Genomic DNA, 27,370 nt, shown 5'->3' on the forward strand with positions numbered 1-27,370 from the left:
AACATAAACCGTAGAATCTCTAGTATTTTTTTAACAGAATTTCTCAGGGTTTAATTTCAATGACAGCATTGTGGTAATAGTTTAACATGTAAATAAAGAACCTACTGGCTGATTTGGAGGGAGGAGTAATAACTATTTGCATTTAGAAATTGATTGATTAGAGAAAGTTTGTGGAAGTGTGTACTGGTAATTCTGAGAAGTTTATTTGAGGTTTTGTGTGTCTTGTGAAGTTTGAGTAGGAATTGTGCTACATTGTATTAGATCAAGGCCGAGAGGTAAGGGCTGGGTAAAAAAGTTTTCACTGTTCTACTCATGCTATTTATAAAAGGTGTGTCTCAGGATTAGGATTGCAGAATGAGATCACTTTAACTCAGTTAAACAAGTCTGTATGAATTTGTGGTTAGACAAAATGTGATGTTACGAATGAATTGCATTTGAATTTTTTTATTTCACAATACCTAAGTGTTGGGTTTTTGATAATTTAGTATAGACATTTTGTTTAGTACTTTATTAGTGTGAGTGCCTGTGATTCCAGAAGATTACAGAAAAATAGCCTTCAAATCTCAGAATCTTTTGGAGAGATGTGACTATTTGGAATGTGGGGGGGGAAGGTCCCATCTTGAGCAGAGAAGAAATTTTTGCTGATATGCAGTGCAATCTTAAATCTTTGGGTTACTTTTATGTTTTACAAGATATGGAGGCTTTAAACTGCAGTCTATATGCATCTTTGAAATATGCCCTTCGTAATTTATTTTGTATGAAAAACTATGGAGGGAGCGTATGAAGAAGCAGACAAGAAAAGATTAAACTTCCTATAAAAGCAACTGATGAAGAACTTGAGTCACAATCATCTGTAGTATGAGTTATTTTTTGAGACAATTTGCCTGAATACATTTATTCAACTTGCACTAAATTGTGTGACTTTTAATTAAAAGAAGATTTATTTAGTAATTGTTTTCAGGATTGCTATACATAAAACCAGTAGCAGAAATACAAGTTTCTCTTTCACACTGTTTACCATCCATTTTATTTTAGCAGCATGTGTGTCTGTTCTTGCCCCGGTACCAGGAGTTAGACACACAAAGTAGCTGGCTTCTGTATTTTTTTTTTTCTTGTAAAAAAGCAAGAAAATGAAAAAAAAACCTCATCTTGGACTAGTGAAAATTCAAATTTCCTGGAAGTTGGAAAACAGAGATTGCATTCAACTGTGATGTGTTTAAATCCACAGGCTTACTATGTGGCTCAAGGAAATATAAAGCAGCAACTGCATTAGAAAGCTGTACAACTAGAGGTTTTATAAAGAAAATGTTACTCTGCTCACTACTAGTACTATGCACAAACTGCCAGCTACAGTGCAGAGCTATCAGAGTTATAGTTGACTTGACAAATGAGATTTGGATGAAAATAACATCTGCAAGTTTTTAGTTCTGAACTGTGTAGTGACCAACAGGCATCAGTTTGAGGAAAGCAGAGCTAGCATGCAATATTAGTTACTTTCTACTGCGCAGGATCATAATTTTGTAAAAATGCAGGAAATGGTGGTTTGAAGCACTGGCTTTTAAGAAGAGAAGTCAATTGAATGCATGCTCCAATTCTTCCCTGCTCTCCTGGAAATACGTATCTCAGCCTCTGTTATTAATAGGAACAAAAAATTCCTTTTTCCCTGGCTTATGGCACTGAAGATTATATTTCCTGCAATAATGACTTCAGCAAACTCCTGTATCTCTCTAATATACTGCAATATACAAGGTCACAGATACATCTGTGTTTTTTTTCCTTGTTTTATATGAATGGATAATAATAGTGTAATAGTTTGAGTCTAATTTCAGCATTCAAGAAGTTATTATTTTTTAGCTACTACTTTAAAGCTTTTTTTTCCCATTCTCTGAAATAATGCACATATTTGACTTGAGGCCAGATAATGACCTCTTAAGTCAAGGAGGCAGAAGTGTGCAAAGATGACAATTTGGAGCCTTTCAGAACTTCCTGTATTAGAATAACTTTAGAAATTGTAACTGTAATTTTAATAATAGGTGATAAAAGGAAATGGGGCAAGGAATCACACTTAGACTAGTTAAATATTCCCTTCCACTTTAACTTGTGATTTTAGGTTACAAGTACTCTAAGTCCAGTTTTGAACAGATACCTTACACCAAAAAGGAGTGCCATGAACAGCGTTGTTCATCTTAAGTGTTTTTAAATGTTAGACCTGGAACTGCTAGCCTAGCAGAGGCAAGACTGCACCAGTTCCAGGCTGCCAGCTCAGCCAGTAGTAGGAGTGTATTCCTGCTAGGTGTGCAAATGCAGGAATATGTTTTGTGTATATACAGACACACAAGAAATGCATGTACACAGAGGCAGCCACATAAATTGGCACAGGGTACTCACATGAAAACAAACAGCAGCAGCAGCCTGGCAGTTCAAGATGAAGGTCCCCTAGTGGGAATGTATACATACATACATACGTACATACATACATATATACGTGCATACATTAGTACAGTGTGGATCCCTCCAACAGCTGGGCTCAGACACAGTCTGCCTGGTGGTTGGCCCCTGCATCCCAGTCACCCCGCTTGCTGGCGCTGAGACATATGGGCATTTGAGGCTGCAGCCCTCATTCAGTTGCTGGTGCAGACTGCTCTACATGTATGAATAGGACTCCAATGGTCTCCCAGTAGCTACCCTGTTGTGGTCTTGCCCTTAGCCACACAAATGTGTGTACATACAACTGGACCTGGCCAGAACACACCTGGTTCTCTACTATTCAGCCTGTTGTGGTTATGCCCTTAGAGAGATGCACATGGTTCTTGACCCTTGACAGCTACAAACCATCTGGGTTCTCTGGTAGCTGGTTGGGACTCCCCTGGTCCATGCCATAGTGAGCTGCCCCTGTGGTCCTGCCCTTAGATGTCCACACCCTAACCTACCTCCTTCCTAGGCCATTTCACTTACTCACCTGTTAGTGCAGCTTGATCCAGTGGCACACCTGCACCCATTCCGGTCACTGGCACTACAGATATATGGGCTTCTGCTTGGTTTCACATGCTCCAGTCACTTCAGTTGCTTGCACCCTTGCTCATGGGCCCTGTGGGCTGTGGTCTGAGCCCAGGTGCTGGCAGCCAGATCTTCACTTGTTCCAGGTGCTGACCACCATTGACACAGGGGCCTCTGTTACTTGAGATCCCATTCCAGTTGCTGGAGTCACAGTTAAGATTCACTCTGCTCTCTTGTTGCTGGAGCCTCTGGACATCTGCACCCTTGAGCCTGTGGCCTGACTCTAGTTGCTGGCACATACATGCACCTTCACATTGAGTAGAGAATAACTATTTTCCTTGGTGAGGTAAAAATGGAATTTAATGAGAAAATACAATAGGTTATGCTGATCAATTGCAGGGCATGAAAGAGCAGATGTACCAACGAGTGAACTGTTTAGATGTGTCCAGCCATTTTTATTTGCTTACCCCTCTGTTTTCACAGAATGGTTAGGGTTAGAAGGGACCTCTGTAGATCAGCTCATCCAACCCACCTGCTAAAGCAGGTACACCTAGAGTAGATTGCCCAGGAATTTGTCCAGGTGGGTCTTAAATGTGTCTAGAGAAGGAAATTCCCCAACTTCTCTGGGCAGCCAGTGCTTTGTCACCTTCAAAGCAATGAAGTTTTTCCTCATATTCAGATGGAACCTCCTGTGCTTCACTCTGTGCCCATTGTCCCTCAGCCTGATGCTGAGCACCACTCAAAGGTGTCTGGTCCCATCCTCATGATACATTTATAAACATTAACAAGACCCCCTCTCAGTGTTCTCCAGGCTGAACAGATCCAGCTCTCTCAGTCTTTCCTCATAAGAAGGATACTCTGGGCCCCTTGTCATCTTTGTAGCCCACTGCTGGACTTCCTTGTCCTTCTTAAACTGGGGAGCCCAGAACTGGATGCAGTACTCCAGATGTGGCCTCACAAGGGCAGAATAGAGGGGGAGGACAACCTCCTTCGACCTGCTGGCCACACTCGTCTTAATGCACCCCAAGTACCATTGGCCTTCTTGACCACAAGGGCACGTTGTTGACTCATGGTCAAACTGTTGTTGACCAGAACTCCTAGGTCCTTCTCTGCAGAGCTGCTTTCCAGCAGGTCCACTCCTAACCTGTACTGGTGCTTGGGGTTATTCCTCCCCAGGTGCAGAATCCTACATTTGCCCTTGTTGAACTTCATCTGGTTCTTCTCCACCCAGTCTTTCAGCCTCTCCAGATCTCACTGAATGGCAGCACAGCCTTCTGGTGCGTCACCCCGTCCTCCCAGCTTGGTATCATCAGCAAACCTGCTGAGGGTACACTCAGTCTCTTCATCCAGGTCATTGATGAACAGGTTGAACAGGACTGGACCCTGTACTGACCCCTGGGGAACCCCGCTAACTACAGGCCTCCAACCAGACTCTCCACCATTGATCAACCTGGTCTTCCTCAACCAAGGGAAAGTCTTCCTTTCGCCACACTTTCTCTCCAGTCTCTAGGGTCTGGGATACCTGAGGGCTGGTGTTAGCAGTAAAGATAGAAGCAAAGAAGACATTCAGTAGCTCTACCTTCTCTGTATCACCCATCACCAGGGCATCCTCCTCATTCAGCAGCAGGCCTACATTTTTGCTAACCTTCCTTTTGCTGCTGATACACTTGAAGAAGCCCTTCTTGTTGTCCTTGACATCCCTGGCCAGATTTGCTTCCAAGTGGAGCTTGGCATTCCTCACCACATCCCTGCATGTCTCCTTATATTCCTCCCAGGTGGTCTGTCCCTTTTTCCACATTACATCATGTTGTGGTTTAAACCGAGCTAGCAATACAACCACAGTAGCCACTCGCTCACCCCCTCTCTCACTACCTCAACAGGCGAGAGAATCAAAAGGGAAGGGAGGAACTTAGATTGAGATAAACACAGTTCAACAAAATAACAAAATACTAATACACTACTAATAAATATATATACAAAATAGAAATAAAAGATACTAAAGGTAATTCCAAACAAACATGCTGAACAGCCAGTCCCAGTAAGCCACACATGGCCCCACAGCTGATCCCAGAGCAAAAGAAGGGAAGAAAAAGGCAGAAAGGCTCAGAGGCCTCTACAAAATGGCAAAAAAGCCAAACTAAATGTCCTGCACCAAACACTTCCCCGGCTGTACCCCAAAGAGAGAGCGAGAGGAGGGGAAGAACAAGAGAAAAGGGGATGAGAAACCAGAAAGCCCCATTCTTAAATCTGGAGCATGACACTAATGGGATGGAATACTCTCGTTAATCAGTCTGGATGTCAGTGAAGCTCTGCTCATCCCTGTCCCCCTTCCTTGATGTCTGACACCTGGGGACAGAGAGCTCAGAATGTCCTTGTCTCTCAGACCAGAGCAATTAAAAACCTTAACTCTGTGCTGGGATGTTAGCTGCCTTCTTTCAAACTAAGTCCAAATAGTGAGTGTGCTAGCTATGAAAAAGGTTTCTAACTGCACGAAGAAAATGAACCCATTTTCAGTCAAACCAGCACACATAAACATCCTTCTTCCACCTGAGTTTTGACTGGAGTTCCTTACTCATATATTCCCCAACTTGTTCCTCCCCAGATCATATAGATTCCTCTGATTCTCTTTCTACTTTGGTTCCTCCCCGAAACATCCCACGATAAGTCTTGTGCAATCCCAAAACACTCTTCATCTGTGTCCTCTTCATCTGTGTCCCATACCTGTACACACAAAAACCCCTTGGTCTGAAAGCTACCCTGGTGTTGTCTGTTGATGGATTTAACACCTGGACATGGGAGCTGAGGCTTTCCTGAAGTGGTCCTGGTGGGGGCCTGACAAGATCTCCTTGCCTCTGGGTCCTAAATTTGGCTTTCTTCCTACTACTATGTTTCTCTGCATCTCTGGGCTGATCGGTTTGTGCCATGGGCTTGGGAGAAGCTAAGGCAGCGTATGACTTGCAAATATGCCTCAACCCCTGTGGTCTGTCTGTGCTTCTTTATGAGTGTGCAGACAAGGTTTTATCATATAACCTAACATTTATTAGCAGAAGCGTTTCGTTGTTTATATTTTATGGGCCTTATATTTTAAAACAAAGAACAGGTGAATTCATGTCTTCCTCTAGGCTGTAGTTAAAGTTCTCTCATTATTTCTTTTTCCACAATTTAGTGCTAATGTATTTGTGCAGAAGGAGACAGTTAAAAGAGAGAAGGGCATTCAGTGAAGATGTCTGACTGATTTCTTCATCAAGGTTAGTTAGATGACAAGTTTAGGTCATAATGTAGCTATACATACAGCCATCTAGTTAGTGCTTCTGCATCTCAGAAACCTTCATCATGGTCCAGTTCTTAGGATGCTTCTGAAAGTATGAAGAGTTACTGGGTTAAGTCACATTTTTAGTACATTGGTCCTGATCTGTTTTCTGAAAATGTTTTGCTAAATTTTTGCCAGTTCTTAAGAATTCTTATGCAAATCTGTCTGTACAAATTGCTACAATGCAGTAGCGTAAAGCCTATGGGTTCATGTGAGTGACTTCATATCCGAGTGACTTTCCTGCCCAGAAATGGCTGCTGTTTTTTTATTTTATCAAGGCTGAATGCTCTGATACAGGGAAATGGAGGAGAAGATGCAGTAGAACACGTTCATTTGTTTTAAGAGAAGCAAAGGGCATCTTATTGTTTACAGAAGTGCCTTGTGATTTTTGTTTTTATAAGTACACGCTGACCTCAACTTGATTATGTGCATCATGTCACGGATGGTAAGGATACAAAAAGTGACCTAATAAACAATTGGTGGTATAGAACAAAAATAAGCCTTGGTCAATAACTCATGGAGTTTGATGTGCTTATATTGATAAACTAATTAAACAAATCTGCCTGTGTTCCTCAAGCCTAATGTGCCCCTGTTATTATTAGTTTTATAGAAAGGAGCATTTTAACATTGAATGAAGGTAAATGGTAAAAGAATAGTGTAGTCACGAAGCTATAAGTGCTTCCATTTCTAGTCACAGAGTGGTTTCAAGGAAAGGAGGCTTTCTTTGCACACCTGCAGTCATTCAGTGCATAGGCCTCTTGTGGTCAATGTTGATTGCTGCTTGTCTATAGCTGAACAACAAATAATTTAGTATGGTGTAACCTTCTGTGATTTAATATTATGCTTTTTGCCAGAATTGGCACAAAGATACATCTCTGATAGTGACAGTAATTATAGCACAGCTGTAGTTGAGGGTCTTTCAGAATTTTCCATTATAAACCCCAATAGTCAGTTTACAACTCCAATGTAAAAAATGTTTTCACTGCTTCCTGGGCATACAGTGGCCATGAGGGGGTAAAGTGAACTAAATTGAATACCCTCCTCCCCCAGAATCGTACTGAGGTTTTCTTAATCTTTGGATATTGCGTCCTTTGTAGTGTGCTTATATTGCCTACATCTTTTGAATGCTTGTAGTCAGGCAAAGATGGATCTAATACCCTTTGCTTTTGTCCAAGACATAATCAGATGTGCTCTTTTAATCAGATTTAAATAGTGTAAGTTACTACACTTAAGCTGGAAGTTTTATTGTCTTTCAAATGTTAAAGTAATTGATTTTGAGTTTCAAAGTAAAGTAAAATGGGCTTGTTGAAATCCTTGGCTGTTGCAGTTTAAGCTGTTTTCCATAAGGAAAAAAACATGGGGATTGCTCAGGTGGTCAGTTGCCACATGTCAACTTCTTAGATTATTAAAATCTTTATTTACTACTTGATAATATAAAGTAGTACTTTGTGTTAGCCTTCATCTGACTGTATCATTAACTACGTTATGTTTTAGCAGCTCAGGGAATTTCTATTTAAAGAATTACAGTAAATCATGAGATGTATGAGAAGCATGTGAATACTCCAGTGATATATTAGCTCTTCTTTCAAAGAAGAAAATGTTGATGAAAATGTGCAATCTAGCACTCAGTTTTATAGAATTCAAAAACTTGCTGATAATGATGTTCATTGTGTTTTATTTTCAGATAAAAAAGCTTGTATATGTTTATCTGATGCGTTACGCAGAGGAGCAACAAGATCTAGCATTGTTGTCCATCAGTACTTTCCAGCGTGCTTTAAAAGTGAGTGACTACTAAATAACATTTCATAGAGAATTTTGAGCTGGTATCACAAAAATAAAAATATCTGTGTAAGTGCAGTCTGGTAAACTAAAGCATGTAAATATCTACATCTGATAAAGTAGTTTCAAGTCATGTAATTGACGAAGTTTTTTGTGCTACCTCAAACTTCATCCAGTAGCTAGGCCTGCATGAAGTAAAGTTACTTCCCTAAAGAAAAGCAGCAGATTAGTGCTCTCAGATACATACGCCGAACATTTAATTTCTGTCATGCCTTTTCTCTTTCCACATTAGGTTATGTTTGTAGAAAGAATACTCTGTTATTGCACTGTTATTAGAAGCTTTGCAAACTCTGATGAGAAATAGTTGTTTTTCCAAAAACTGTCATATTAAGTGCTTTCACCGTCTGCATACTTACTGCTCAGAAACTGTTAAGATGTATGCATTTTGAGAGCTTAGGTGTACTGATCATTAAGTAATACTGGTCTGAAAACTCATATTGCCAACTCTAAGTCCTTGGGAGAAATGTTCTTTGGGAAGTACCATTCTGGCAGACTGTACGCTGAATTAATGCTGCTGAAATTTCAGTTTGCTAGATTTTAAAGGATTTAGTACTTGCTTAGGCAACACCTTTTATGTGTGTTCCAAGCCCATGATTAATGGATGCGGTTTACATAACAGTTCTTCCAAATGCAGATGTTTTGTGCTATTGTTTTATCTCCAAAACATTTAGCTTGATGTTTTGACATATTCTTGAGAAAATTTATTTTGTTACTGGCTTCAGTCGATAGCTTGCAGTATAGCATAACATGAATGTGTTGTCAAGTACTTCAGTGGGAGTGTTGCAACTGAGAACCACATTTTTGTTCGACTGTTCTTATATTTAATTAATAAAACTGAACTAGATGTGTTTTTTGGAATGTCTGAGTTCCACTGGGATTGCAGAAAGTGTTTTAGACCATGAAATAAAATATTGGTTGTCTTTATCCATCATTCCCATATTTTGCTTGGGAAAATGAATTATGTTAATATCTTCCTTTGCCAGATTTCCAGATTTTCCAAGTGTTTCAATGTTTTCTTTCTTACTTGCTTTTACTTTTTTTGGTTGTTTCTTGTGTGAAGTTTTGTACATTTTCTTATGAGTGCGGCGTTAGCTTGCAAACCTGACTGATAGTCAGTAGATTTACATGTTTTAATGTGCACTCACTAAGTATTGTAAACACTGCCAGGAATTTAATGATGCATTTCTGCACTATCTGATTTTATTTCTCTCCTTCTCTCATTCTTTAGGATCCTAATCAGTTAATCCGCGCAAGTGCCTTAAGAGTTTTATCCAGTATCCGAGTCCCAATTATTGTTCCTATTATGATGCTTGCTATTAAAGAAGCCTCTTCTGATTTATCTCCTTACGTGAGGAAGAACGCAGCCCATGCAATCCAAAAACTGTACAGGTAAGTGATTCTGACAGGTACAGAAGAGCGATTTTAGGATTGCTGAGGGCTATGTTTATTAAGACTGCTAGGTAAGATGGCGTGTCTCAGATATATCAGATCAGTTTCTTAAAAAGTATAAAGCGTGTGTAGGTGTTACCTCACTCAACTTATTTGCTTGGAGTTCAGGCAAGTCTCTGCTTGCTAGAATAACAGGTTAACTATTAAAAGATACAAAAAGAAATTGATACACTAACTTTTGGTTTTAATATACCAGTTATTGCCATCTGTGCAGCAACTATTTTGATGGATCGTCTCAGAACTGAATATTTCTGTGTTTGGCATCTCTATCTTTCAGCCTGAAGGCATTTGCAGTAGTTTGCAGTACAGGTGACAAATGAATACTAACTCATAGAACTTTTATCTGTGCAAATCCAAATCTTCCTCTTCCCTCTTCAGAAATTCTTGTTGTGCAGGATTTCTTGGAGGTGGGTACTAGTTCATACAGGTGGGGGCAACAGAACCCGTACCTTTCCAAAACAAAGACAAGTATTTATTCTACTATTTATTTCCCTTTTATTTGGCCTGTGCCAAAACGAGGAGGTTCCTACTTAGGTAGTGGTTCCTACTTAGGTAGCGGTTCCTACTTAGGTAGCCTGAGGCCGCTGCAGTTCCATGGCTCCTCCAACCAACCACAAGTGAGACTGAGCACGTATTCCTGATGGGCACATACATGCAAGCAACCTTCTGTACAGATCAACACATGCAGAAAACAGCACTCATGCAGACAAAACCAGCACCAACAGACTTAGCCTGTTGCCCCTTCTGGCTGGTCAACATGCAGGTGCATTAGTGAACCTATATATGTACAGTACAGTTACCCCAGTAAGGGTCCTAGATGATCAGCCTTTCTAGTAACTGACCTTGGATTCCCCAAGTGGCTGGCACTGGCACATAAAAGTGCACAGTGCTTGCAGCCCCACTGCGCTTGCTGTTACAGACCCCCTCAGTCAGACACACACATGCCCCCTCCACAGTAGCTGGTTTTAGACACTCAGACTATGCTGTAACTGACCCTTCTATCCCCTTGTCTCTGGTTGTCTCACACTGACTAGAAAGTAAGAGGTGAGAGAACAGAGAGACTGAGATGCACAAATGGGTATCTCGGTCAATCCCCACATCTTACAGGCTCTCCAGTAGTTGGTCTGGATGCCGTGGTCCCTCTGGTAGTCAAAATTTCCAGTTGTCTCCCTTGGAGACATACACACATGGCCAGCACAGATCTGTACTTCAATACCTGGCTTCCCAAGCCACCTAGTCTGGATGGATGTTCTCTAGCAATCACACACTAACATACATAATTTTCTCCAGTTGCTGGTATGGCAGTTATACGGGTCCCCGTAACCCATGGCCTGACTCCAGTTACTGGAGCTTAGACCTCCACATCACATGTGCACACAGAATAGAGACTGCCTCAGCCAGGAAAATAGTTAGAAATAGAGTTTAATGATAAGACATAACAAGCTGTGATCATGAGGTGCAGAGCATGGCCAGACAAGCATGCTGAGCAGGAAAGCATTTACATACAACGGGCTTCTGTTATGCACCTATCCTTTTACTTGCCTATGCTTGTTCCTCCTAAAATCATCTAGATTCCTCTCTTTCCCTTCTTTTCAATGTCCCATAAACATTTCATAGTCAGTCTTGTACAATCTCAGAATGCTCTTTCTGGAATTGCATAGTAAGTCTCATAGCCCTGTAGCTAGTAACACCCCTAAGTTTGAAAGGTGGTCTGGAGAGCTTCTCTCAGTCATGGTAGGTTGTTTTCAGGACAATAAAGCTGATGGGTTTCCATGACAGTGCTCTAAAGAACCTGGTGACTTCTTTATGGTGACTTTTTTTTTTTTTCCAAGTGTGCTGAGTGCTGGTATGTGATGGCCCTGGGAGTGGCTGGGTCAGGATGTTATTGGAGTTGCCCCCACCTCTGTACTCCTCTGTGTGGAGACAAGCTTTCATCATGTAACCTGACAAGAGGAAATGAATTTTTATTCTCCTCATGTAGTTTATTCTTTTGTAACATTAGTTCCAACACACAAAAGACTTCTTGGCCTGAATTATTCTCCATACACAGAATGTCCTTTGATTTTCTGATAACATTAAAAGTATTTAGAAGAGTTTGACAGTAATGATGTCTTAGTGCCAGCAAGGCACAGCAGTATGTGGACAGCAGGCTATTCCATGGAATTTTAACTTAAATTAACGATTCCGTTCTTTTCTCGTCATGACAGGCAAAGTTTATTTTACTAATCCAGAGGAAAGAACTTAGTGGTGATTGGTGCAAATCTGGAAGATGCTGAAATCTAACTTGATCACTAAAAGACCTTTTTATCAATTTTTCGTCCAGTCTCCAGATGTGATTGCATCTTCAAATGTAACTTGTATTTTTTCTTATCTCTGGTTCATATGGTATCCTATGATTAGGTGATATCAGTAGCAAGATTTTGAAGTCATCCTTGCAAATATCATTAAAAGGTAGTTTTTGTGGCAAAAAATATAGCACATGGTAAAAAAATACAGCAGTACAGTCTCGAGAAACTGTCCTCACTCCCTTCTAGTTTCTGTGAATTTCTGACTGGTCATAAAATGGATGTCAAGCTCACATAACAAGGGAAAACTAGTGAAACTAATGTTATGTGAAGGTTTCCTTAATGGTATAGAAGACCTGTACATAATTCATGAGTTTTCACTTCATGGAGACATTCTAGGCATCATGGTGCAAGTTTTGAAGCAGCTGTAGCTGCAAATTCCACCTTGCCTGGACCATAGTAACCTTTATGGTTACTTGTGAGTGGAGTTGTAACTAACAATTGTGTCCTTGGTAACAGGATTTGGAAACGGACGTATGTGAACTTTTATTGTCATGTTTTCAAAATTTACTTGTACAAATGCTGTATCTGATTGCACTGGTTTACTGCAGGACCAAGGGAGAGAGTATAGTTTTCCGGATCACTTGAAGAAGCGGCAGTACCGGGGACTGGTGAAGAGGCTGTGAAATTAACCTGTCCACAGGCAGGCCCAGTTGGCTTGCCTGCAAGTAATGGTCTTTAGCAGGCAGCCTCAGCTGATGTTTCAACAAAGCTCATGACTGGTAGCTCCACAATTCAGCGATTCAGATCATATGCTGGTGGCAAGGTTGTCTTTTGGACTGTTTTAATGAGCAGGTAATTTCAGAGGGCTTTCTCTGAAGTTGGTCAAAATCAGAGTTCTGGAGGGGGCAGATTTTTGATGTGAAAATCAGTCAACAGTTTATATATTCTACTAATTGCTCCATCTTCTGTGAGCATTTGAGTAAGAAGTAACAGCTTATTCTAATAGTGCCTGTATGTTCCATTTACTTTTTGGTTTCCATGACTTCCCTACTTGTTTGATAGTCCTGTAGTTCAGTTAGTGCTCCAGACAGACCTCTGGATGCAGGTTCGATACTCCAATCTTCCTTGCATTTAGTGTCATGGTGTTTGGATGAAAGGCTGACCTAGAAGAGCTGGTTCGTTAGTGATTCAATCAATCCGAACAGCAGGAAGCTTACGTATCAAACAGAAAAGATTTCAGGCATAGTGTGAACAGCAACATTTGTGCCCAATGCAATCAGCATTGGCAGGTACTTTGGAGTAATTTTATCATTGAAAATGTCAGACCTCTTGCTTATTTCACTTACAGTGCATTTGAAAGCTATTAGTATCTTCTGTCTATCAATAGGAAACGCTACCATGTACTTGCACCTACTTGCAGCAAGATTTGGAAAAGGAATTTTTGAAACTCCAATCACTAATATTATTGGACGCCATACTAGTAGATACTGTAATGGGAGCAGATCATTCTGAGCTCTTTAGCCTGTTATCTTATTTTCTCTCCAAGAATGCTGCCTTCCTTACCAAAATATCAGGAAGGATGAAGGGGAGGGAAAAACTGGTGTTTTTCAAACTTTCTTAATAATAAGTACTTAGTTCTTTCCCTCTTTAAATTTTATACTAATTTTGAAAATCTGAAATAGTCCCTACTAGAAAGACTTTTGACTTTTCCACTGAAGATTTTGGTCCTTGGTAGAAGATCCAGTAAACCTTTTTTGACAAAAATTGAAGTTGGAGCAAAAGATGATCATGGAAGTACTTACGGAACAATGTGCTTTTGCTTTGCTTATGCAAAAGCTTCTAACAAGTTTTATCATCCATTTAGCATGTTCTAGTATTGCTAGGTATTAGAGCCTTAGTGAAATGTTAATAGTACACAGCTAGATGTATTGTGAATCTGGAGTGTGTACCTTGAGAGGATATACCTTGCATTAGGGCAGTTCATCATTCAGCATTAAAACTGAAGTGTACAGTAATGACCCAAACTGCCTTACCTATCTGTAATTGTGTCCACACTGAAATGACTTTTCAGAGGCATAGAACTACACACCTGTGTGTCTCTTTTTACCTGCTTTCTCTTTGTAGTTTCTTCTGCCTTGGCTTTGAGTTCTTCCGTGCTCTGTAGATCCATGATGAAGAAGCAGCTGGAATAAAAAGTTGTTTGCCTACTAAAGAAGAAAGTTTGAAAATAATGAATGTTTCTGGCAAATTTTTATTTGCTCTTTGAATATGAAAAAGTTGGTACAAAGATTGTTCTTTGCAACTTTTGTTTTTCCTCTGTTTTTACTGTTTATATAGGACTACAAGCAGTCTGTTTTTCATCAGCTCACACACCAGCTTTGCATAGGTACACTTGGAAGCAACATGCAAATTTTTGAGTTCCAATACTTCTGACTAGAATTATCATTCTGCTTTGTCATGATGTTCATTCACTGTTGAATTCATTCAAGAAATTACATTCTCACTGCACAAGCAGTGAGATCCTTGTGACTTAATTTTTGAAACTCAGTCAAGTTCTCCATAATGGGTTGACCTGTCTTAATGTTTCTTAAATCCTGAAGTTTTTGAGTTTAAGTATTAAGATTCTTATAGAACACAAATAAGTGGTATAACTTGAAGGTAATCTTTATGATTTTATTTTATACTCCTTCAATTCAGTTCTCCATCCTATTATTAACTTTATTTTCAGTCAAGTTATTTTACAATCAGGTCTTTGTAATAATTTATTTTCCTGGAAGTGGTTTCTTCAATGCTCCTGGTTCCCGGCTTGTGTGTAAAGGTCAACAAACCTCACCTCCTTTAATTTTGGATATGTCTTACCAAATTAGTAAAATTCATTTTTATTTTTCCTTCTAGTCTTGATCCAGAGCAAAAGGAAATGTTAATTGAAGTGATAGAAAAGCTTTTGAAGGATAGAAGTACGGTAAGAAACTGTATGCTATTACATACACATGTATTTTTAAAGAGTTCACTCCTGAGGCTGTCATTCAGCAGTACCTAATACACTTTCCTAACCCTTGCTGATGTGTTTTTAGACATTTGTATGTAGAAGTGTCATTATGTATTTATGCATTATACTGTGACTGTAATAGCAACCATCTCCTTTAATAAGATGGTAATTTTACTTTCATAATGAGTATTCTTAATCTGGTTTTGTTCCCATGTTTTTGTGCTGTGTTTCTTTATGAAAGTTATATAATGATATGGATCAGTGTACAAATGTCATAGTTTAACCCCAGCACCCCCAACAACCGGCAGCTAGCACCACGTGCCCCTCACTCACCTGTCCCCTACTCCTGATTGGGATGGGGAGGAGGATGAGGGAAGAAACGTCAAAACTCATAGGTTGGGATAAGGGCAATTTGAGGAACACTGAAGAAAAAACGAACAAACACTAGCAGCAACCACAATGAAAGAATATACGAAGAGATGACTGCACAGCACAACCTCACCACGTGGCAGTTGCCACTGTGGCCTGGGTGGCGGCTCCTGCTGAAGCACAAAAGCACTGAATTGTGTGGTCCAGAGAGAACTGAGCACCTCCCTGACTGCCCAGCTGTTCAAAATCTACCACCCTGGCCCTCCAGCATGAGGCCCTGCATGGTATCCAAAACCCCCTTTGGCTAGTGCTATGTCAGCTACTTGTAGAAATTAACCATGTCTCAGCCAACACAGCAGAACAAATATCTGTGTATAAATGTTTTTTCACTGGGAAATTAGCTAGGTCATTTCAATTTGTTCGTGATACTGTAAGAATAAATTACTGCTGTACAGTATGCCTGTTGATGGCAGTCTCCCTTGTAGTCTGTACAACTGTTAAATGATGATACTTGCTATTCATTCGTTTATTCTTGCAAATATCTCCACTTCCAGTCTGGTGAGTAAAACTGATGTTCTAGAACAATTTCTGTAAATTTAACACTCTAGTAATGTTTTGCCTGCCCTACATAGGTACATGTTTTCTGTATGAACTCCTGAATGTCTCATAACGGTAACACACTTTGGTTTTCTTCCTGTACCCTACAAATAAGTTTCCCAAGTCTAATCCAGAAAGGTAATTGGGCAAGGAGTCAAAGATAGACTTCAAATAGAAAACAGTTGTAAATTAAAACATTCTTCTTGTTCAGATTGCTAATTTAGTGAATATAATACTTTTTGAGAAAATGAAAGTATTACTAGGTACCTGATAGTGTGTTGCTTTATCTCCTATTTGCTGAGTGGTTTTGTAACACACAAGAATGTATCTTCTGTTGTTCTAGCACAGTTCAGGTGTTCAGGACAGGTGTTCAGGACGTGAATGGTGATGTTCTCTAAAAGACATCTTGCAACTTCCACTGAAGAGTTACTGAAGGAGAGTGTCAGAGCTTAACAGCTCAGCAGACAGTAAATCAGTTAGTTAGTTCTCCTGACTGCATCTCTATTTGACCTGTACTCATTTGTCAGAGGCCTTTGTGCTTCTGTGGAGTTGCCCCCACAGTGGTTCTTCGTGTATTTTCTTCTTGTGGTTCGTGCTCTTGGTGTGCGTGCAATCTGTGAATGTGAGGTTAGATTCATTATGCCTGTGGAGGCAGAAAGGGCTAAGATACCATCTCTGTTTCAGTTTATTACTGATGGCAGGAAAATAAAATCCTGAGTTTTCACTCTGTTTCTTATCCTTATTGCTTGTGGGAAATGACAAGTTATCCAACAGCTAGTCATTTACGCATGTACTTTAACAACATGTTAAAAGAAAAAAGTATAGAATAGGTTTGGCTCTTCTTTTTCCCCAGCACACTGATCCTGGCACTTGCAGTTACTTACAAGTGGATTGATGCTTATTGTTTATAGTATGTGCCACAATTCTGATTGCTCTGTGACACTGAATACTAGACACTGTATTTATGAAGGTAACAGCTGAAGCAATACTTGAACTTATGCTATTTTATCAGCAGATTCACAAAGCCATGAATTATGGTCTAAAATTGGGTCTTCTGTACCTCTTTGAAGCCGTAATGTGGTTAACTGCTGCAAATTTTCCTCCCTCTGGTTCCTCTTGGTCTGTTCCCTATCAAGACCTGCTTCCAGCCTGGGCCAAGACATCTCAACTTGAGAAGTTTTACTTTTTCAGGAAATTATAAAAATAATTATTATTCCGGAAAGGAACTGTATGAATCTTTCTTGAAGACTCTCTGAATCAAAACCAACTATTAATATATGCTCTTTCACCCCAGACTCCACAGCTAGTGATCTGAAGTGTAGCAATCTCTCATTAATCCTTGATAGCTTTGACAAGACCAGTGTAGCACAGGAAAGCTTCACCTTCAGTAGTTATCTTTTGTCATGTTCCACTGAATGTTCCCAGAAAACCTTCACATTTACTAACAGAAAGTGCATAATGCACTAATGTTTTATGAGTAGGTAACTCTAATCTGGATAAGCTTAATCTTTGCCTCTAACTGGAGAACATAGCAGTTTGCTCACAGTGGAGTGCCTCTTGTAGCTACTTTTAGATTTTAAAATCGGAAGAGAAGTAGCTGCTTATGGGTAGTAGTCCATATGTACAGGTATGTACACATGTAACATATATAACCTTGGGTTGGATACATTTTAAGTCTTATTTAAGCTCCTCTTGGGATATTTGTATTATTTTGAACCACCTTTTTGTATTCTCAAAGCTGAATTTCATACATTTAGCATTTAAGAAAAAGCTCCTTCTACATACATAAATACAAAAGCTTTTAGAAAATATTTTACAGTCTTTGTGAAGAAAGGTAGATCAGGTTTGTTGCCACAGGAATTATAGAAATGGGTCCAACATGTAGAAGAACAGCACTTTGTCAAGGCCTAATGTAGTGCGTGTGTTTCATGAATGACCTTTCTCAGTTTTTTGCAGCTTCCATTGCCTGTTTGACAGTCAGATGGCCTGAAATTTGTAGGGTGATAATGTGTAACTTGGACCTCAAGTGCTAACTTGACACTAAGCTTTGGATTCCTTTCATTTAAATGCACAGAAGCAGTTCCCTTACATCAACATCAGTTATCATCTCCTGTTAGTTTAATATGAGCAGATCAGTTTGTTAGGGAAATGATGGTGTTTTCATGAAATAGTGTCTTTACTAGAGTGCGATAATTTTAGTAACTTTGGGAGTTGTTGAGCATAAGTGGTTCTTTGCCTTTCTTTCCAGTGCTGGAAATGTCAGGTTACTTTTGGCATTTCTGTGTACTTAAGTGCTGATAATCCTCAGACAAGCCATAATGCATTGTTTGTAATAACTTGATGCAGCAAAATCCACCATGTGACTTTTTTTCTTGTTCAATTTATTTTAGACATGTTTGTAGGAAGAATGTCATTATTAACAATTGTTATAAATGTTGAATATTGTTCAAGTGATGTTTGGGACTTTAAGGAAAAGTGAATTTTTACTCATAATCTGTTTATTATCTATAAGCATTTGACCTCAAGCAGAGTTTTTGAAACTTACTTACATAATCCCTATTTTAAAGTGGGATAGAATAGCTGTTAATACTAAACATTGATGGATCTGTAATTATGTAAACGATAATTTTTTTGTTTTAAAGAGAACATGCTATTGTGGATTATTAATGCTGTTTATGTTGCACAGAAAAGGCACGATGTATTTAAATTAGTCAGAGTTATTTTACATTTGAAATAGCAAGAAACGGTTTGAATGGGAATTTTACTACAGTAAAATTAGGCCATTTTGTCAGACTGTACAAAATGTGTTCATTTTTTAGGTCTCAATAAGTAGTAAATTTCAATATAAGCTGAGGTAAGCAAAACTTAAAATGAGATCTAACCTTAACCAAGCACTTCATTAAAATTTCTGTTGAGATAAATGGAAGATCACTTTCCTCCTTAAGTGACTTAACATGATTCAGTTAAAAGTCAGACTCTCATTTAAAAGCCAAGCTCTCAGTTAATCTAAGATGCAAAATTATCAGGTGCAAACCATCATTAACATACTCTCAAGGGTAGCTAACTGGGAATTAGCGTGTATCCACAAAGCTGTGATTTTGTGCCAGTGTATTTAATTCTTAAACAGATAAGAGATATACAAGTATTTTTATCGCAGAGACTTAAGTTTTGGGGTTTTTACCTTTGCCTTACAGAATAAAGTGCCTCAGACTTTGATAAGCAGGTTCAAGAGCATGAAAGCCTGCTCCTTTTATTTTTCTAGTAATTCTAGGTCATTGAGCAGCTGACATGATTTTATGTAGAAAGGAAGATAAGAATATGTGTGTATTTTATGCTGAAATGATTTTCTCAGAAGCTAACATAGCTATTCTCTTAGTCATGTGTGAAGGTATAATTTCAGAGGAAACTAGTTCCCTTTTTATTTTTGGTTGATTCTGTATCACTTCATTCTAATTGTACTTTCAGCTGTTCACTTAACAAACCTGATGATCTAGCTTTGTGCTAGTGCTTAATGCAGAATTTGTTGCTTAAATTGCTTTTGGCATACTGTGAAGGACTGTAGAACTCTATTGTATTTGTACCCTATGTGTTTTACAGCTCTGGTTGCGTAAACAAACAACAATAAAAAAGAAGTTAATTAATGATACCTGAGTTACAACAGTTAAAAAAAAGACAGACCCATGTTGATGTTGAAAAGGAATCACATCTGTTGTGCAAAGTGGTCAAGCAAAAATAACTTGTGACTTACACTCCTCAGTCCAAACTAAAGTATTCCAAATTGTATCTAAAGCTGCACCTAAAAAGAAGAGTATAGACCTGTAGCTAGCATGTAGTTTTATTAAGGCATATTAAAAATGTCCAAACTCTTTAACTTGGAGCTGATTTTCTTTTGTTTGGGCAGATTCCTCTGTTACAAGGAAGGTTTAAAATATTTGCGTAGAAATATAAATGCATGTGTTGCATGATAAAATGATTTTTTTTCAGGCATATCCAGAAAACTGAGTGAGTATGTGGCCACATATATTTTGTGCTATATCATAGCTGTTGCTGTTATGGCTCCTGTTGTGGGAAGAGGTTGTATGCAGAGTGCAGCACTGCTTTTGAACTCTTCTAAGACAGAAGAGTGTTAGAGAGAAATTTCTAAACACGTTGGTGAGACTTGCAGATGCTCATTGATTCCCAAGTATGTACTCCTGATATTGTGTCCCCAGAAACCTGTTGTGAAGTAATATGAGAAGGGATAGAGGCAATTTTGGGAAAAGACTGAAAGTAAATTAGTTTATTGCATGGGAACTGTTTATTGCTAATTAAGATCTACACTCCTTTCCAAAGCCTAAATTTTCCTTTAATCTCTGCTTAAATATGTTTTTTTCCTTTAATAAGAACATTTTAATCACATTAAACGACTTCTAATATATAAATAAGTTTATTATTCTGCTCTGGTATGATCATTTACTCCTGAACATAACAGGTGTATCTTAGTATTAATTCTATTTTGAAAGTGAGAAGACTTTTTCAGACTGCATGGTTACTAGATGAAGGGCAGATTCTTGTGAAGTGAGACCCCTTAGATTAAAAAATGATCCTAGGAATTGGTGATGGCTTTGCAATGAAGATCTTGATCTTTTAAACTGAAGCAGTGTATTTGAGGATAATGGGGAAAGAAAGCTGAGCACTCTACTTTTCAACAGTAGGCTTCTATTAATAACTTAATGGTTTAGTTTAGAAGGCAAATGTGTGGAAAAGACAATGTTTTCTTAACTTATTGATTTAATGTTAGTAAAAGCTTCACTTTTGTGGAATAAAATTACTGAGTTTGTGCAGACGTTTTATTGTGATAGATCTATTATCCAGCTATTAGAAGATAAATGACTGATCTTTTCCAGTTTCCTTGCCTCCAGAAAATTGAAATAAGAAGGGGAATATCATTTGGGCTGTATGATTAGGGCAGGTGGGGTGGCCATTAATTTAAGAGAGAGGAATCTTGGCAGCATAGGCCAACTTGCACTGTATTATCAATCAAACCTAGATGCACTTCTTGTGATGACCCAGCACTCTCAGGTTTTCACAGCGTTAATTAAAATTCATGACAAAATAGATGCAAGGAAACGTTTCGTACCCTTCATAATTTTATAGAAAATTTATTGTTATTAGAGGAACCATTTGCTTAGTGTGATTTTTTTCATTACCAGCTTGTCAACTAGCATAGATAATCTGGAGAAAATATGAACTCCATAGATTGGGTGTCACTTTTGTTGATGGTTCATGTAGTTTACCTTGGAGCACAGCTAATGGCTGAAGTTCATAGCAACAGCACAGAAAAACGTGGCAACCAGTGGAAGACAAATGAACCATGTTTATTGCTTTAATATAAAAAATACATAAATGGAAAGTAGCATTTGAATTTGATGAGCTCATTGCTAGTTTTGTTGGAGTGATTTATATTTTCTCCTTATACAAAAAGCTACTATTGACACAGTGAGATGGAAATTAACTGACTGTTTTTTGGAAACCGATATTTTTTGGTTTTATATTCTGATTGGATCATTTTGTTTTAATTCTAAATATTTTTATGGAATGTTGAACATTTAATAAACAAAGATTATTAGCTGTTCCTTTGTTTAGATGTATAGTAGGATCATACTATAGGGGAAACAATGTGAATTAGAAAATAATCTCTTATAAAAAAAGCATTAGGAATTTTTTTCAGATAAATCCTCTTGTTACCAGTATATTTTGAATCTGTCTTACACTGTCACATTTCCTGCATCTCCCCCCCTCCACTTTAAATGGAAAGCCTGATTTTGGAAAAAGCGATAATGGGGAGAGAGGCATGATCTTAAATAATGTCATGATATATGACAGTTCCTGTGTTCACTTGTAAGTATAGGGACTTGCCACAGGAATAAAATGGTTGTTCATCTAGTACCCCTCTTAATTTAATAGTTCATGTTCAAATTTTCTTAATATCTTTTAAGCATTCACAAGTGACAGCATTCTCATTGTAAACTTGAGGTGACTGATGTGAGTTGAAATATGTTATTGTTTATAATTCCTGTATTTCAGTATGACTATTTCTTTGTATCAAACTGTTGTTTTTCTCACAGTAACTGAACTTTTAAAAAGCCAGTGCTGTTTATAGGATCTAAACTAATTTTATATGTATTATTTTATGCCAGCTTTCAAACTATATCATATCCAAATGAAAGAGGAATACAGCAAAAGTGTGTGCAGTACTAGTAGCAGTAAAAGACAAGGGTCCACTTCAGAACTACAGTTGGACACCAGCTTCTGTGTCATCCTTCACTGATGAACCTAAAAGTTGTTGATTTTAATATTAGGCTATGACTGTTCTTATAGTCATAAATTGATCTGTGTGTCAGTCTCTCTCTCTCTCCCTCCTCCTTCCCTCCCTCCTTTTCTCCCCTTGTATGTCAAACCTGTCAAGAGACCCAATACTGTCTTGTAGTGTGAAGAAGCAGAATAACTGTTATAAAGACTATGGGACAGTGACCTAAAAAAAAGTCTCTGTGGTCTAAAGGTGTCATCCCTTTCTTTAAAACTTCAAGGACATCACACTGTCCTCTGCAAGTTTTGCATCCTCATAATATTGCTTTGTTGCCAGCAAGTTCTAACATATAACTCTACCCAGCCTTCCTTTCCCATCCTCAGCTTTTCTGGCCTTAATTGAATACCTACTCAGGACTGATAGTGGTTTGCCTGGAATTAACCACGGTTTTCTGCCGAGCTTTGAACCCAAACTAAGCATGAATTCATAGCAGTTTTTAATTACGAAATAGCTTCCTGCAGCACGTTAGTAAGGGAAAAAGCTTAGTACAAAAACATAAAATAAAGAGCTATTGTTTTTGTGATACAGCAAAAAAGAGAAAATTATTTTAGATGTAAAGTGTGTTTTATTTAGCTCGATCACATAATCAAATTTTGCTCCCTGGAATGAGTTGTATACTTGTTGGCACCAGCAGGTACTAGTATGTGGACAGGGCTGGAGACAATAAATGCAACTTCACGTTTATTCTTATTGGTAATTCGTAAAATCCCCACAGAGCCTGAAACTTGTTTAGCATAATAGCAAGACTATATTCTGAGCTGTTTTCTTTCAATTGTAATGTTGGGTGCATGCTAATAAACCAAATGTCAGCCAAATACAGGGAGAAAAATGTAACATATGAATATCATTGTATTTAATATTTCTCAAAAAGTACCATTTCAATAAACTGCACTTCTATTTAATTGCTTACTTTAAGTCATTGGGGAAATTTTAGAGGTTGAAATGCAGATCCCCAGTGCTCAGATAGAATATGACATTAATTTGCTGCCAGAAGTCTATACTGCATGCATGCTAACTGCATACATATCAGCTGCTTCATATAAAGTCTCATCATTTTCATTATTTGACTTAACATGTACTCTGACACAAAACAAATCTTAATTAAAGCAATTAGAAGAGAAAGAACAGTAATTCCAGACACACAATGACACGTCCTTATAATGCGTGGTCAGCTTTTGAGGTTTTCCCACAGTTAAAGTAACCTGCTACCGGAATTTTAACAGGAACCCCAATACAGGGTTTCCTTTCTTTATTTTTGAAAGAAAATTATCAGAAGATTTCCATAAGCCTTTAGGTGGTAAAACATTGAGAATCTATTTAAATTTTCTCATGAAAACAAAGCAATTTTTATAATCATAATATGAGGATCTTTGTATATATATATAAAGATTTATTTCTTATGGAGGCAAAAAAATGTGTGAAGACATAGAGGGGCATAAATGGTCCATTTGTGTGATTTTGGAACTGGTAGGTAAGTGCTGAAAAACGTGCAGAAATTCTGCTTGTGTGCTTTGAGGACGGGTGTTAATGTATCTCTCTATTATACTGGTAGTTTTTATGCCAGTTTTTTGCAAAGTGTATTCCTGAAACTCTAAAGATAAAATTTCAAATGACAGTTAATTTGGCCATATCAAGAGAGAAGTTTGAGTCCCAGTAGTGCTGGGAGAATTACCTCAGCTCCTCTTTAGTTTGATCACGCCAGTGTTGATAAGAGAATCCCAGTAGACCTTGTTGGGCATATCGCTGTATTATACTTCTTGTTGTTTGCTGTTGTTTCTCAGTTAATTGCAAGTTCTCTGATAATTTATTTGGAAACTATAAGAAAAAAAATTATGCTTACATTGCACTGTGTCTTCAGGGCTGGGAGCTAAGATTTATGTGTGTAATAGAAACAGCAAATGTTTTCTCCATTCTAATAAACTTACCCCAGTTCTGTTTTAAATAAGATACCATTTCTGTGGGCTTAGGTTTTTGTTGTTGTTGTTCCTTTTTGCTGAATAGAAACAGTCTGAAATTGCTGAGAATTGCTAGTATTAATTCTGATTCTCACCTGTGGATCCACTGCAGAAGGAACACTGAACTTCTGGTTTATATTTTGTCTTCCAGCTGGTAGCTGGGAGCGTTGTGATGGCATTTGAGGAAGTGTGTCCAGACAGAATAGATCTGATTCACAAGAACTACCGAAAGCTTTGCAACTTGTTGGTTGATGTGGAAGAGTGGGGTCAAGTTGTGATAATCCACATGCTAACTCGATATGCACGTACACAGTTTGTAAGCCCATGGAAGGTAAGTTTTTGACTTCTTAAATTACTATTGTGTGCTTGCATTCTGAATTATTTCCATTGTTGGATATACTTAGTCCTTTAAGATGCATTTTTATGTAAAATTTAACAAAAATAGAGATCAAATGCTAAGTCGTAGCTCTCTAAGGCACCACTAAGACAAGGCATCTACCCTTTTTCAGAGCATGAGAATTGTCCTTCCAGACTATAACATGTTCTCATTTACCCCAGGCACATCTCTTGAGCAGCAGAGAGTCCTTTTTTGTGGTGACATGACTCTTTAGGACATTTTATGTGAGTCAGAGCTAGAAAGGATTGCCATTCTGTCCTGAAACTGGGTGGAATCTACTTTCTTTGTAGGTATGAATACCCAGTAACACAGCATGGTGAAAATTATGTTACTTGTCTATGCTTTGCCATGTACTGAGGGACTGTGTGGATACTTGAATATATATGTTTTTGAAATGTGCAATGTAAAAAATGTTGTGGTGTTTTTGTTTATAATACGTAGATATTGAGTATACTCTTACTGCAAATTTGTAAAAAGATATTCAAAATACAAATCCTATCACTTCTAGCAACGAAAAAGTAGACAGCTCAAGAAATTGATGTTATTAATATTGTATCAATAGGGATTTAACTCTGAATAACAATTTAAATTAAAATAATACTTCTGGAAAGAGCTGTGTAGAATTGCTCCACACCTCCAGTTGTTCGCATTTATTACAAGCTTGAGGTAGTTACTACTGTTAAATTTTGCTATTTAATTTAATTCATGTTTAAAGATGTACATATTCATTGTTATATTATATATACTGTTTTACAGTGGTAGTTGGAGATGAACTTCGTGCATTTGCACAGAAGCATGTTTGGGATGCCTGCTCGTAATGAATATGAGGTGATCCCAGAACCTTAGAGAAAGTTTCATCATTTGATTTTTTTTAATTTTTTTCTTTAATTACTTTGTTTTTCTTTGAATGGGAGTAACTTTGCGATAGATCAGTTGGTGTGTCTTAATGCTTCTGTTCAGGCATTGTTATTTCAGTGCAAATTATTGTGGTTTGTAATTAACATATTAACAATTTTTTAAAGATTTATTTTTTTCAGGGTTGGAGTACAGAATGACACGGACTACTACTGAGCTGTTTCTAACTGTCTTTTAATTGCCTTTACCTGGGAATGAGACTGAAAAGCAGAGGCATTCTCTGTTAATATATGTGTAATTTATTATGTGAAAATAATTATAAGAAATGTATTTGGACAAACAGCTAATTTTGGTCTGATTTAGTTTACAATTATGTTCATTTCTTCTTAAATAAGCAGGGGTTATAATGAGTAGAAAACTAGAAACAGCAAAAATATCTGAAGCAGAATCATACTTTTTGCACTGCCAGCTGGGTTCTGGAACATTCTTTTTCATTTCAGATGAAAATTAAATGGTTTGTAAGAACACGTGTTTCCAGAAAATTACTTAAAATAAGGAAAGTATTTTTAGGTAATGAGACACTTAAGTAATGTTTTCCTAGCCTCCTTGAGGCTTTGAGTGTTTTATACATGTTGCATATTGAAAGCAAGTAACTTGCATTCTTCTCTCTGACCTTTAGAAAAAGCCAAAATTGATGATTTGCTTTGCCTAAAGCTAGAGTTTGAGTTGAGCAAAGGAAGAATACAAGAAGAGGATGACCTTCTGTCTTGAATGCAGAGGTTGGAAGCCTTGATGGTGTTAGGTTTCTTTAAGATTCTAATACATTTTTCACTGAAGCCAGATGGATGACAGTTGTTGCTTTGCCTTCTGCTCTCAGAATGCAAAAGGTTTGTGTACTGCCTGTGTCACTCTAAAATTGACCATCAGTGATATAGGATTAATAACACTTTGCTTCCACTTTCATGAGCTTCAGTGCAAAATTTAGTTTGTCTACCTACTCAGCAATTAAATTAACAGAATTTTTTTGCTGGGCCTAGTTGAAATGCATGCCTTTGTCAATAGGTTCTTAAATGAACTCATCATACAATAGGGCATCTTGCGCAGTAGAAGAGATTTTTAATTTAGTTTATTTGCATCATTATGGATCAGTATTTAGGCTGTTTATATGTAAATGTATGATTTGAGGAACAATTAAGTGTTGACAAAGTAGATTGCAGTCATATCAATTGCAGTGCATTTTCCATAATTTTTCTAACTGACATATTTGATGATAAATAGTGGATGCCAAGTCAAAGCCGATTATACAGTGCACTAGGAATTCATGGCGCTGTCAGGGAGAAGACCGATTGACTTTAAATTTACATATTAATGAGAAGATTTGTTAAGAGGGTGCTTGACTATAGAAAATAACAGCATATTTATAGGGCACGACACTTTATAAATAAAGCTGATGCAGGAAAATGGAAATTAAACCTATCAGATTAATAAATTCAAGACTGCTAAAATGCGTATTTGCATTTTTATTCACTAAAATTTTCCTCACTTTTTTGAGAAGCATACACTGCTTCTGTGCAAGTTGAGCTAATTCCTAACAAGCAATGGTGTAACATTGTAACATTTTGAACTCATTTTTTGTGTATTTGGAAGGCTAAAGTAAAATTTGGAATACTTACCAGTTGTGGAGAAAAATCCTTTTTTCAGCTATAAGCTTAAATTGTTGCACAACTTGGAGTTACCCATTAACCAAGAATACTTAGTGTTATGTTCCTATTTTGTCATCTCTGAAGGATAGAATTTTTAATTCCGATCATGAACGCTGTAAAGAGGAATGTCCTTGGTTTATCCTGTTTGTCTTGAAATAGTTAGAGGTTGTTTTTGAAGTAGTTACGTGTGAATAGCAGTTTTGGAATAACGTTTTTTCCTGTATGAACTGCATTCAGCTTTGACATGGGTTAATTGCAATGAGAGCAAGACAC

The 27,370-nt window shown here is 37.9% G+C and overlaps 1 protein-coding gene across 3 annotated transcripts in view; it reads left to right on the plus strand.

Annotated features, from left to right (window-relative positions):
• The window catches only part of AP3B1 (adaptor related protein complex 3 subunit beta 1), a 152,543-nt gene that overhangs the window by 18,659 nt on the left and 106,514 nt on the right, over positions 1–27,370 (plus strand). For all 3 annotated transcript variants that reach the window (XM_065860934.2, XM_071802570.1, XM_065860935.2), the window contains exons 4-7: positions 7,992–8,087; positions 9,375–9,535; positions 14,779–14,845; positions 24,294–24,473. In XM_065860934.2, the coding sequence (XP_065717006.1) occupies positions 7,992–8,087; positions 9,375–9,535; positions 14,779–14,845; positions 24,294–24,473 (504 nt within the window). The remainder of the gene's footprint in view (positions 1–7,991; positions 8,088–9,374; positions 9,536–14,778; positions 14,846–24,293; positions 24,474–27,370) is intronic.

This window comes from Patagioenas fasciata, chromosome Z (assembly GCF_037038585.1).
Source record: "Patagioenas fasciata isolate bPatFas1 chromosome Z, bPatFas1.hap1, whole genome shotgun sequence".
NCBI classification, from domain to species: Eukaryota; Metazoa; Chordata; class Aves; order Columbiformes; family Columbidae; genus Patagioenas; species Patagioenas fasciata.